The sequence below is a fragment of the Anabrus simplex genome, chromosome 1 (assembly GCF_040414725.1).
Source record: "Anabrus simplex isolate iqAnaSimp1 chromosome 1, ASM4041472v1, whole genome shotgun sequence".
NCBI classification, from domain to species: Eukaryota; Metazoa; Arthropoda; class Insecta; order Orthoptera; family Tettigoniidae; genus Anabrus; species Anabrus simplex.
In genome coordinates this window covers 430,652,300-430,667,026 of record NC_090265.1, presented here as the reverse complement: position 1 = coordinate 430,667,026, position 14,727 = coordinate 430,652,300, and the positions used below count along the sequence as shown (strand labels likewise).

Genomic DNA, 14,727 nt, shown 5'->3' with positions numbered 1-14,727 from the left:
GGCATTCATGCACAAACCGACCCTATGAGCGGTATTTTCACACCATGCATAACAGGGACTGGCTGCCTAAGAAATGACATTACTATCATCGCTCATACTTCCTGTCACCTTCATGGTGTCAAATCCAAGTATGAGACTGCGACAATAAAATAACAAACAAAATAACAAATTTGTTGTAGCCCATACCAGGAGACATAGCGCACTATAGACTCAAGGTCTCGCCAGCCTCTCATTAACTCATGTGAAACAAATCCTAAAGCGTGTTATTTTTGTCTGGCTTTCTTCTGCCAAGTTTGTTTCGTCATACTGTATTCCGATCGGCTGAATAGCACAGTTGATTTGGCTCCTGGATGCGGGAAATAGCGAGAAAGTCCGTTGGCATTTAAAATTGTTTTCATGTGATAGACTCGTGTCACTGGTCAGTGGATGTATTGGGACGTTAAAGGACGTCTTCTTTTCTTCTTCTTCTTCTTCTTCTTCTTCTTCTTCTTCTTCTTCTTCTTCTTCTTCTTCTTAATAATAATAATATTATTCGTCTTCGTCTTCTTCACCTTCTTTGTATACCGCCTAAATGAAGCTTTCCTAATATGTGCAATATTTTCCTTTCTTCCCTGGTCATCTTGGTAAATGTTAACGAATCCGTTCTTATATAACGTTCCCATATCTTTGTATAATCTTCAGTGAGTGTTATTATAAGGGTGGTATTAATACCTTATTTTCACCCCAAAAATGCTGTAGCCTTGCATAACTTTTCACCGACCTGAGGCATGCTACATTTGCCACAGTTATAGAGCTTAAGTCATTTGGTGTACGCATGTAAATTAAGGTAGGATTTTTCATAACTTTATATAATGTAATATTTCCATGTTTTGTTTCATCGTACCGTATATATATTTTTTGGTATTAATATATTTGTCACCATCAGTGATATCACAGTCAAGTGAAGTGAAGTGGGACACTTGTTCGCACATTTTGAGTTGAAGTTTTAAGATTTTTATTTTTTTCAGTTAGAGGCAGATAAAAACTATTGTTCAGAGTTCATATTTAGGGATATTTTAGAACAAACTAGTTGCTCCAAAGTCTTTGAATACCGATGGAAGCTGAAAGAACGTTAAATTATGTACCAATTTAAAAGCACATTCTGGTCTTCTGTCTTTCCTAACAATGAATAAGGGTACATGCACTCCCGCCACAAGTTCAGTATCTGTTCTCATACAGTAACACTCATCTTCTGATACAAAGTATAACCCCGTTTCGGCCAGCCTACACTGAATCTCTGAAAGAAGTGTAATTGTAATTTTAATAATTACTTATTAGGAAAATAATTTGTTACTGTAACTGAGTGAAATATTTCCCCGGTAACTGGAATTTTTTTTTGCTCGTGGCTTTACGTCGCACCGACACAGATAGGTCTTATGGCGGCGACGATTGGATAGGAAAGGCCTAGGAGTTGGAAGGAAGCGGCCGTGGCCTTAATTAAGGTACAGCCCCAGCATTTGCCTGGTGTAAAAATAGGAAACTACGGAAAACCATATTCAGGGCTGCCAACAGTGGGATTCGAACCCACTATCTTCCGGATGCAAGCTCACAGCCGCGCAGCTCTAACCGCACGGCCAACTCGCCCGGTAATTGGAATTCAGCTCAGTTGCATTTTCCTTGTAATTTCCCCCATCACTGCCTAATTTTAAAAACTGAGGTAACATTCATCTTGCATTAACACGCAAAGCTACTTCAACTGTCTCCTTATACCTGGCATGCATTCAATATGTGAGTCATAATTGGATATCATTCATAGGAAACAGTAAATTGAAAATGAAAGTGCCTCGGGTATAACATATAAATCGCAGGGCAATATTTTCCTCATTCTATAGCGCTGTAGACTAAACCAGGAAATGGAAGTTCACTGATTCGAGTCAGAGGTTCGATGTCTTACGTAGGTCATCTTGAGCATACGATTTATATTTTCATTGAACTTTAGGACACATATCTCCCATTATTATGAGAAGCTATCCTGGCTGAATATCGATAAATTTAGAAACCTGCACACTGCGACACTAATATTTCGACTTTTGAACGGATCTACACCGGAATACCTATCCTCATATTTTAACTTCCTAGCATCTATCCATGGTCATAATACCAGACCGACTTCTATCCTTGTGATACCTGTTAATCACTCATCTGTATACGGCCATTCATTCCACATGTCTAAGGCAAGGCTATGGAACACTCTCCCTGTTAGCATACGTTGCGTCATTTGAGCGGTCTTGTCAAGATTTCCTCTTAAATACGTGAACAGCTTATATGAATGTTAGAGTGAATGCGCGCATGTATGATTTAGAGCTATTGTTAAGTAATATAGATAGATAATATTAATCATTAACAAAATAACTGTTATATACTATTTTACTCCATCAGTTTATGTAGTTCCTAGAGACTGTATACAATGTTATATTTCAAATTATGTGACTATGTATTGCATCTTGTGGTTAAGTGTAAGAGAGGGCCGTGAACCCTAACTTCGCCACGTACAAAGGAATGAAATAAATAAATAAATAAATAAATAAATAAATAAATAAATAAATAAATAAATAAATAAATAAATAAATAAATAAAAATAAAATAAATAAATAAACTTTTCAACGAAAGGGAAAAGAAGGAAGAAAAAGATAAAATGCAGAGTTCCATGAGAACTTGTCGTTTACACCTCGCACGTATTATGAGAATCCACCTCTGTGGTGTAGTTGTTAGTGTGATTAGCTGCCACCTCCGGAGGCCCGGGTTCGATTCCCGGCTGTGCCACGAAATTTGAAAAATGGTACGAGGGCTGGAATGGGGTCCACTCAGCCTCGGGAGGTCAACTGAGTAGAGGTGGGTTCGATTCCCACCTCAGCCATCCTGGAAATGGTTTACCGTGGTTTTCCACTTCTCCTCCAGCCAAATGCCGGGATGGTACCTAACTTAAGGCCACAGCTGCTTCCTTCCCTCTTCCTTGTTTATGCCTTCCAATCGTCCCATCCCCCACAAGGCTTCTGTTCTGCATGGCAGGTGAGGCCGCCTCGGCGAGGTACTGGTCATCCTCTCCAGTTTCATCCCCGACCCAGAGTCTGAAGCTTCAGGACACTGTCCTTGAGGCGGTAGAGGTGGGAACCCTCGCTGAGTCCGAGGGAAAAACCAACCCTGGAGGGTAAACAGATAAAGAAGAAGAAGAAGACATATTATGAGAAACAAGTTACTCCATTGTCACTAGCATCATCCAAACCTTGAGTCGCTACCATCTTCCACTGTTCTTAGGATAGTGATTATAGTGCCTCGAGTATAAAATATAAATCTTAGGGCTATATTTTCTCATTTTAGAGCGCCATAGACAAAAACACATTGCGTGAGTGAGTGTAGTCTCCCAAATAACTTCTAAATTCGTGACTGAAACGAGAATCAGATTCAAGGTTTCCTGATCAACCGACCACAGCAGATACGTAGATGAAAGGTTTATAAATGATGAAATATTTTCAAAAGTGTGACATGTCTACATATCCCATCTTTGTAATCGTTACATATATATTAGTATGAGTTTTACACTCTTGCATGGCGAGTACTACGATGTTTAAATAACGCAACATAATACTGTTATTGTAGAATAAACTTATGATCCGAATAAAAATATTTCAAAATGTAATCATTTTAGAGAAAGTCTTTGACTATTTAACCTAGCTGAACACTTCATGGGGCAGCTCGTCTGTAGCCAGATTCATCAGATTTCATGGCGAGGCCTCGGTTACCTCTTTAACAGAGCTATAATGCCCATTGGACATTTGGACAATTATGATCGAAGAGAAGAAATTAAGGACCACTCTCTTATTTGCGAAGTATTTCAAAAGGTTTTTGAAAGCAATACCACTGTAATACGGATTAGTCAAAAAGTATAAAATTGAATCATCTACATAGGTATTAGGTACACAATTGTCCGCCTCGTTGGCTGAATGGTAAGCGTACTAGCCTTCGATTCAGAGCGTCTAGGGTTCGATTCTAGACCGGGTTGAGGATTTTAACCTTCATTGGTTAATTCCAATGGAATTGGTGTTTGTGCTGTTCCCAACATCCCCGAAACTCACACACAACACATAACACTATCCTCCACCACAATAAAACGCAGTTACCTACACATGGCAGATGCCGCCCACCCTCATAGGAGGGTCTGCCTTACAAGGGCTGCACTCGGCTAGGAATAGCCACATGCAATAAAAATAATATTAAGGTACACAATTAATTTTCATTTATGCACATTAGGTGCAGAATAGAAGTGTTCTTTGTCGTATTTCTATTTCAGATTCATTATTAAACAAGTACAGCTAGGGATTGTCTCTCCCTACCTCAGTGGTAAGGGGCAAAATATCTTCATAGGTCGACGCCCCTAACAAATACCATATTTTAAAAAACAAAAGAACCCTCAGTGGTAAATACAACAATTCCATGATGTTGGCTTCTGGCACTTGGGACGATTATTATTATTATTATTATTATTATTATTATTATTATTATTATTATTATTATTATTATTATTATTATTATTACTTAATGCTTAAAGATAACGAGGTTTGAGTAATGTAACTGTTACGTTTATCCTTATAGAATCATACAGAATCGCAGTTCTGAGAGAAAACATCGCTTCCTACAATGGTACTGCTATTAACTGCTTAACCGGGCGAGTTTGCCGTGCGGTTAGGAGTGCGCAGCCGTGATCTCGCATCCGGGAGATAGTGGGTTCGAACCCCACTGTTGGCAGCCCTGAAGATGGTTTTCCGTGGTTTCCCATTTTCACACCAGGCAAATTCTGGGGCTGTACCTTAATTAAGGCCACGGCCGCTTCCTCCCCATTCCTAGGCCTTTCCCGTGCCATCGGCGCCATAATAGGTATTTGTGTCGGTGCGACGTAAAGCAAAATAGCAAAAAAAGTTAACTGCTTATACTGTGTGATGTGGCAATCTAGTATATTATTATATGTAAATCTTAGCATGACGTAACAACTGCTATACCAGTTTTGGAACCTGTATTGCCAGCTGACCTCCTTTGTAAGCAAGTTAAGGACGTCTGTGCTTTTGTTTAGCTCCGAAATTTCTGTTCAGCAGGGCAAAATGAAGTAAACTCTGTCCGTTTCGGAGCTTATGTTTATAAACAAATATTCTCAGCCTAATTTTTAGCCAAGAGGAGGTTCAGAGACTGAATTCCCAACGAACTATGGCGAGGCCTCGGTTACCTCTTTATCAGTGCTAAAATGCCCATCCCGAAAATCTCAGTCATACTTTTTTTTCATTTTTGAAAGGGACCCATCTGTCACGAGAGTTCATTTGTGATGACATAATCAAATTCATATCTGGAAAACTGTAAATTTCTACACTGAAAGGGTATGTTCAAATGAATGTGAAGATTCTGACTTTAGACCAATTTCAGAACATTGTGGGTATCGTTTTAATGAGCCTTTGCCGTTCTTAACCCAATAGATATTCAGGAAATGGACGACTAATTGTTCAAAATTGGAGAAATTATAGAATAACTGCTTGCTTGATGATGATGCTTGTTGTTTAAAGGGGCCTAACATCTAAGGTCATCGACCCAAATAGAAGAACTACAGAGATAAATAGTGTCATGCAGGTAGAAAGGTTGCGTTGTTCGTTTCTCCGTAAAAAATACCCAAAGTGAGTCAGATCTTAAGAAAGCAGCTGTTACAATACTTCCTAAATACTATCAATACATTCCACGGAGGGCATCGCACTTCATCCATCCAATGCGGTATTTATAATCGATAACGACGATGATGATGATGAATGATTATTGTTTTAAGGGACCTAAAGTTTAGGTCATCAGCCTCACCATAATCGATATTACGTTTTATTTATTTTTATATCACCAATGTTATATACCTAAAACTTTTATAGAAACCGGTAACATACCATCCAGAACAACTAAATACACCCAGGTTAAATTTATAATCACTTTATGACTGCACTAATATATAAATAAATAAATAAATAAATAAATAAATAAATAAATAAATAAATGGCTTTAATCCAGAGAATTATATGTATTTATCTTAATTTAATGAGCCACGAAAGCCTACGTTCATTAATCATTCCCTGTATTCTTGGGATTGTTGCTATATAGTCCACATATTTATCTACAGTTCAAAGTATTTGAAAAACTGACATTGAAATTATGCATGAGGTGAGTATACTAAATACATACATGTTTGAAATGTGATAATTTATTTACTGTAAGATTCCGACTGTACGTAGTTACAGAGGTTATAGTGTTCGTATTAATTCTTGAATTTTACGAATTCTCACAGATGCAGCGAAAATCTGAAGAACCGAAATATATTTCATAATTAAAATAACTATTACTGAAATGGACAAATTCGAATTGATGAATGATCATCAACAACTTTCGGTAATTAAGGTTCTTGTTCATTTCTTTATGGTGTATACTTGTTTAAAACAGAATGGTCTTATAGTACATGTCTTGCTTGCCACTCTTGACTAGCTGCCATAAAATAAATCCTACAGTACAAGAAATAACCAGCTACATTCTTCTACAATGTTGTATATTTGTTCCATTAGTCATGTGCTACAATTATAACTCTCAAATGCTAGTTCATATATCTACCGTAATGCATTACTTTGTATGACATATTCTGTAATTTAAAAACTGTTATATAACGTTATAAAAATATGTTATTTCACGAGAGGTTATCACTTCAAACGCTTCAGAATATTTTACGAATAATCTGAACTGTTATACGAGTTTAAGAGAGAACTGCAACTCTTAGAATGCGTTATTCATCCATTACCTTGATGCTATGCTTTTATTATTATTATTATTATTATTATTATTATTATTATTATTATTATTATTATTATTATTATTATTATTATTATTATTATTATTATTTTATTGTATAAGTTACCAACCAAATTGATTCATTTGATTCAATTATAGACCAGTCATTTATTGTTCTTCAATAAACCATTTTCAATAATTCTGTTATCATTTTAGAAGCAACAGAAGACAGATAAATTGTACAGAAACAAATAACTTGTTAATCAGGGCAAATGTCAGGTATATAGTTGCATGCCTGAATAATAGTTGTGGGCAATGCGCAGTATTAAGATTCTCGTTTTATGTCAAGTTCATTCTTCTGAAATTGTGTCTCCATATTGTTATTCTTCATCGTCAGATTATTTTTGAACTGAAATATCGATTTCGAAAGTTGAAATAGTAGATAGTATAACTTCGGATGTTATTTACTCCCTTTAACTTTACGATATAAATTCTTTTTTGAATATTAGTTGCAGCACCCCTGCGTAAATTCATTAAGTTGTATAACGAAAATTTCAAATATTTCAATAGCAAGATTAAAACAATTTGTAAGTAATAAACATGTACAATGAAACAAAGAATGACATTCTATCTTGTTATTCTTACTAGATTTTTCTATAAAATAGTTTATCATCATCATCATCATCATCATCTGTTTACCCTCCAAGGTTCGGCTTTTCCCTCGGACTCAGCGAGGGATCCCACCTCTACCGCCGCAAGGGCAGTGTCCTGGAGCTTCAGACTCTTGGTCGGGGGATACAACTGGGGAGAATGACCAGTACCTCGCCCAGGCGGCCTCACCTGCTATGCTGAACAAGGGCCTTGTGGAGGGATGGGAAGTTTGGAAGGGATAGACAAGGAAGAGGGAAGGAAGCGGCCGTGGCCTTCAGTGAGGTACCATCCCGGCATTCGCCTGGAGGAGAAGTGGGAAACCACGGAAAACCACTTCCAGGATGGCTGAGGTGGGAATCGAACCCACTTCTACTCAGTTGACCTCCCGAGGCTAAGTGGACCCCGTTCCAGCCCTCGTACCACTTTTCAAATTTTCGTGGCAGAGCCGGGAATCGAACCCGGACCTCCGGTGGTGGCAGCTAATCACGCTAACCACTACACCACAGAGGCGGACTATAAAATAGTTTATCCCCTTCTTAAATGTCAAGTAAACACCACACTTCTAAACATGCAAACGATTAGTTCGTATCAACGGATCAATGCCCTACAATACAATTTGGGGAGATACCGTATTACGAGTAATGCTCTCACGTCATTGTCAGTTTAGTCACTTTAACAAGACTGTATTTTAATTGAGAGAGACTTTTCCTAAAATAAATGATGGGGTATAAAAATAGAGACTAAAGTTATCTGAAATACTACCTTTTAGTGACTAGCTTAAATAGGAAGTACCGAGCTCGATAGCTGCAGTCGCTTAAGTGCGGCCAGTATCCAGTATTCGGGAGATAGTAGGTTCGAACCCCACTGTCAGCAGCCCTGAAAATGGTTTTCCGTGGTTTCCCATTTTCACACCAGACAAATGCTGGGGCTGTACCTTAATTAACGCCGCTTCCTTCCCACTCCTAGCCTTTTCCTGTCCCATCGTCGCCATAAGACCTATCTGTGTCGGTGCGACGTAAAGCAACTAGCAAAAAAAAATTAAAAAATAGAAAGTCGGGTTTTACGTAGGAAAATAGAGAGAAAACTACCTGAATTGGCATCCCTGATCTCATTATAATTTATATTCAGAAAATGTTACTAAACTGGACAGAAGAGAGCTGCAGGAAGAGTCAACAAGTTAGTAATTTTAGTTCAGGTTTGTTTCTAACTGTAAATGTTGCTTTCTTTTCCAGGCACAAGTGGGCTCTCCGAGCGAGGGCGAACTAAAGCGAGGAGACATCATTAAGAAAATTGCCGATTACGATGCCAGAGACCTCAGCCATGCAGATGCCCAGACGTTGTTCCAGAATGCTGGCAACACAATCTCTCTCGTTGTACAGAGGTTTGTAGTTCTCTCTAGCTTTCACAGATGGCATGCTTCACTGCCGGCTCAGCAGAGAGCCATCTGTTGAGATCTTTTAACATTGCGCTTTTAAAAATTACACGGCGCCACTTCAAACATTTCCGAATATTTTACGAATAATTTGAACTCTTTATTGAGTTTGGAGCTGCAACTCTTAGAATGTATTATTTATGCATTACCTTTATGCTGTGCTTTTTATTATTATTATTATTATTATTATTATTATTATTATTATTATTATTATTATTATTATTATTAACCGCCGGGCTGAGTGACTTACACGGTTGAGGCGCTGACCTTCTGACCCCAACTTGGCAGGTTTGATTCTGGCTCAGTCCAGTGGTATTTGAAGGTGCTCAAATAAGTCAGCCCCGTGTCGGTAGATTTACTGGCACATGAAAAAACTACTGCGGGACTAAATTCTGGCACCTCGGCGTCTCGAAAAACCATAAAAATAGTTAGTGGGACGTAAAGAGAATATTATTATTATTATTATTATTATTATTATTATTATTATTATTATTATTATTATTATTATTATTATTATTATTATTATTATTATTATTATTATTATTATTAGTATTATATAGGTAAGCAACCAAATTAATAGTTAATTCGCTTGTCGGAATGCAGTTATAATTATTATTTTATGGTGACTGATGAGAATTGATTCAATTTCTATCTTTCTTCAGCTTATCCCAGTTATTTCTAGAGTCGCTAGAGCCACCCAGACTCATTTTGGTTTTGGTTGGGGTTTAAGGCCGGATGCCCTTCCTGACGCCACGTGATGTGATTTCTGATATAAAGATTAACCCATAATCGACCGGGATTCGAACTTGAGTCCCCCGAGTGGGAAGCCAGCAGTTACGCCACTGAACTACTGTAATTACCTCCCACTCCGCCCGCAGTTGCTTCACTTGCATGGGCATGATCCAATGTGCCGAGCAAGTTGAGTAAGCCGTTCCAATCATGTAGTTGTCAGCTTGCATTCGAGAGAAAGTAGATTCGAACCCTACTGTCAGCAGCCCTGAAGATGGTTCTGCGTGGTTTCCCATTTTCACACCAGGCAAATGCTGGGGTTGTATCTTAAGACCAAGGTCACTTTCTTCCCAGTCCTAGCCCATTCCTACCCCTTCGTAACTATAAGATCTTTCTGTTTCGGTGCAACATAAAAAAATGGCAAAAGAAAAAGAAACACTTAATGCTGTCATGGCGATTGGAACTTGAACGGGATGCCACCATAGCTGAATCGGTAGAACACCGGTCGCGAAAGCCGAAGGCTGTAGGTTCGCGTATCGCCTGTGTCCAGTTGTACTCTATATTTAGATCTAATATTTCTTTAGGAGGCACTTTATATAGTAGACATGACGAAAGCTGGAAGCAAGTTTGTAGTCTGAGGTGGTCGTGTGTTCGGCCCCGCGGTGTAGGGGGCAACGCGTCCGTGGCCCCGAGCTCGATTCCCAGCCAGGTCAGGAGTTTTTAATTGTAAATTATTAATATATCTGGCCTGGGGACTGGGTGTTTGTGTCATCCTTAACGTTCCTTTCCTCACATTCAACACTTTACACTTCCGCCATTTTCAAATACACGCAGGTTCACAACATACGGTGCAAAGTAGGGGCGAAAGATCTTAGGTCGACGCCCTAAGATGCCAGTATACATGGCATTTTTAATTTTTTATGAACTAGTGAGTTGATGTCAGTAGACGTTTAAAGAAGACGAATGAAAAGTCGGCGCAGTAAAGGTGTGATCGTTTCAACCACTGCCAGGATGTTGAGAAATTTAGAAACGAAAATTCAGGAGTAGGCCTACAATGGAGGGTTTCACTCATCCTAAAACAACGATTAATAGTTTAATTCCAGGCCGCGAAGACGGTCGAGCATAGAAGCTGACCACTCCATCCTACTTAATGCCGATGTTGTGGTCTTTACCTTGTGGGGCTTTAACTTGCTCGTATATATAAAATAAGAGGTTTGTTTGTACATTGCTCAGAATTTAAAAAGAATAGTATTTCTGTGTTGGTCGTGTCCGCAGTAAGAAGGGAATGCTGTTTTTAATTTTCTGTCTATCTGTCTGTTTGTACGCGCATCACGAGAAAATGGGAGAATAGAACTCAATGAAAATCGGTATGTAAGTCGGCAAATAAGACACTACACTTTTGGCTAAGAATAATTGTATTCACACTGAGTGAAATGGTAATTTAGGGGAAGATCTAATACTAATTATATCAGTGATCCTATTGATAAATACTACATACCAAAAGTTATACAGAATACATTTGCCGAATATTTATGTCTTATACAGTTTTACCATACAGGCTATAATAAGAGAGATATTCATGAATTTATACTTTTGTTGCTTAGTCCATATCGAGACTGAGTAACGAGAAAATGGGTGAACAGAATTTAATGCGAAACGGTATATAAATTCGGGAAAAAAGGCACTACAGTCTAAGCTATATTTTTATTCAAGCTGTGTGAAATGATAGTTTAGGGGAAGATCTAAAATTTAATTTGCAAATATCTATGTAGTTATCCTATCGATAAATACTACATTACAAAATTTATAGAGAATACAATTTCCGATAATTTATTACTTGTACTGTTTTACCGTACCGACTATAACAGAATTCATGAATTTTGTTGCTTAGTCTATATCAACGCTAAGCATTAGTAACATGGAAGTATTGTTCAACTGTGTTAACTGGCAATGGAGGTGGTTTTTATCGTGATTGTCTAAAGGCGGAAAACAACATGGTCATGGGTCGATATTGAAAAGGAAAATTGGAAAGTCATCAAAATAAGAATCGTAAAGGAACGATCGTTTGAAGAAAAGATAATAGGGAGTAATGAAGGGATGGAGAAGGACTCCCCTGACATTGGATGCCATAATATCGGAGAGTCGGAAGAAAACTAGATGTGAAAGCCTACAGTACTGAAAGCACATAAAACTGATCAGCATATCCGAAAAGTTTCATTTCTTACTTCCAACACACTTTTCAGGCCATACCTTCTCTGTTCAATTTCTAAATCAAAAGTGTTAAATTTTGGTTAATGATGTTTTACGGACACCTTACTTTTCATTTGTGCTTTTACTGCGTGTTTTTCAATTACACTATAGGATATAATGTTTTGTAAACTGCATGTATCAAAACGTAAGATCACAATAAACAATAGTCTACCTTCTCTCGAATCTATGGTTTCAGAGACTATGGAAGATGGGTATTTCGGAATTGGAATTTAAAAACTCACAAAAAGTTATTTCAATGATATCTGAGAACAGCTAAACCAAACCAAACCAAACCCCATGGCACTACAGCCCTTCAAGGGCCTTGGCCTACCAAGCGACCGCTGCTCAGCCCGAATGCCTGCAGATTACGAGGTGTCGTGTGGTCAGCACGACGAATCCTCTCGGCCGTTATTCTTGGCTTTCTAGACCGGGGCCGCCATCTCACCGTCAGATAGCTCCTCAATTCTAATCACGTAGGCTGAGTGGACCTCGAACCAGCCCTCAGGTCCAGGTAAAAATCCCTGACCTGGCCGGGAATCGAACCCGGGGCCTCCGGGTAAGAGGCAGGCACGCTACCCCTACACCACGGGGCCGGCTATCTGAGAACAGCTATGATAACAGAATTTATGAATCCATTTTCATGGCTACCGACAGTTGCGCTCGAATCCACTAAATAACTTATAGCAACATGATATTACTGCGTAGCCAACTTGCTCAGTCAAATCAAATCATATTGGCTTTCCGATGTTTGGAGATTTTTTAAAAATTTGCTTCACGTCCCACCGACACAGATAAATCTTATGGCGACGGTGAGATAGGAAAGGGCTAGGAGTGGGAAGGGACCGGCCGTGGCCTTAATAAGGTGCACCCCAGTATTTGCCTGGTGTGAAAAGTTAGGTGATTAGAGGAGGCATTAATAATAATAGTTAAATATTCTTTTAACTGTCAAATATTTCGTTAACGCCAATTTGTCGGAATATTTCGAACAGCAGAATTTTTCAACGTGATGGTAGCCAGCGGCAGGAGTTATTACATTTAAACATTGTCAAATAGCGCCGATCCCCACCGGGATGAAATTTGCTGACGACGAACCAAACACACCACCAAGGGCGGTCAAAATCTGGGCGACTCCGTACGGAATTTGTACTGGACAAAGTGATGTGGGAAAGGATTTCATCGGAACCTCCGACTTTCCCCGAACAATATAATTCAAGTAACACTCCATAATCACTCATTTATCTGCGTCTTGGAGGTGTCGACCGGTCTCACCTGGTTCACTCCTCTATGAGTTGCTGATGAACCATCTGACCGGCACTTGGATGAAATCATGTTAAGGGGTTTATTCCAGGCAATTCATGAATGGACGCAATGAATGGTGTTTTATCAACGCGGTAAGTATTCAGATGCGATAGTTCCCTCCTCCTCCAAAATACACATCAACACCTTTCCAAAGAACTCAATTGATTGTATTGATGATGTAAGTTATTGCGAAGAGTCAGCATAGAAAATAAGATTCAAAATAAACTCTAGTTGGGAGTAGCGATTTTTACTCCTTAATAACAACTTCCCTGTTGTTTTTCTTATGATAAGCAAATTACCTCGTTCGGAGTAACTCATTTGCTGAATACAGCCGATAAGTATTCAAATGGGGTACTTTATCATTGATAACAGCAGTGAGATTGTTATCGTTCATTATAAATTTTCATCATCATTGTGCTTGGCCGACTGGACAGTGTAGCCATCTTTGGTTCAGAGAGCCCTGGCTTCAGCCTGGCCGGGGACTTATTCCGTGTTCAAGTAATTCCTCTGACTCTGAAATGACCGTCAGAATTAATTGACACTATGTTTGTTCTTTAACATGTCTTCAATTGCTATAAATATCATGAAATGTCGAAGTGCCAGAATTTGGCCCCGAAAGGTGTTGTTAAACTTGCCAGTAAATGTACTCTGCTAATACTGATCTCTGGCCTTTCCATGTGTAATATTCGAAATGAAGAGTCATATTCTACCTGTTTATAATCCATAGAGAACCTGGACGTGCCGTATGTATGATCACGATATTAACAGCGGCTAGATGTTTACTTGTTTTCTTCGTTAGTCTCTATCTTGTGTGGTGTGGTGAAGACTACAACCAGTATGGCAGCAAGTCTTTATTCCTTGTTACAAACATTCCCTTCTTGATATGAAGCATAATTGATTAAATGTTTGCCTCCTGTGTCATGTAAGCGAAATCAAACTGGATACAGTCGGTAAAGAAATGAAATGGCGTTCGGCTCGCCAAATGCAGGTCTTTTGATTTGACTCCCATAGGGGACCTGCGAGTCGTGATGAGGATGAAATGATATTGAAGACGACACATACACCCAGCCCCCGTGCCAGCGAATTAACCAATTATGGTTACAATTCCCGACCCTGCCGGGAATCGAACCCGGGACCCCTCTGACCAAAGGCCAGCACGCTAACCATTTAGCTATGGAGCCGGACGACGAAGTGGGTCATTATTTAAGAATGCTTAAATGCAAGTAATTTATATCTGTACATGTACGTAAAAAAAGAGAAAAAAAGAAAGGAAAAGTATCAGAGCAAAATTTCGACTTCCATCTTCCTAAAAAGGTCATTATCTTTTAACGCAATGATTGACAAAACTCAATAGCAGGTGACGATAATGTGATGTAAACATGATGGCCCGCAACTCACAAGAGGGTAAGTGAGGTTGGAGGATCGGAGGACAAATGGGGTGCACGCCTTAGTGTGCAGTCGAGGAATGTTACTACCATGTGTATATAAATATAATATTCCAAAAGTTACAACTAAGGAGCATGTTCGGACTT

General features: G+C 38.9%; 1 protein-coding gene across 3 annotated transcripts in view; it reads left to right on the top strand.

Moving 5' to 3' along the window:
* Zasp66 (PDZ_signaling and DUF4749 domain-containing protein Zasp66) overlaps positions 1 to 14,727 on the top strand; it is a 220,639-nt gene that overhangs the window by 34,903 nt on the left and 171,009 nt on the right. For all 3 annotated transcript variants that reach the window (XM_067135135.2, XM_067135134.2, XM_067135136.2), the window contains exon 3: positions 8,718 to 8,866. In XM_067135135.2, the coding sequence (XP_066991236.1) occupies positions 8,718 to 8,866 (149 nt within the window). The remainder of the gene's footprint in view (positions 1 to 8,717; positions 8,867 to 14,727) is intronic.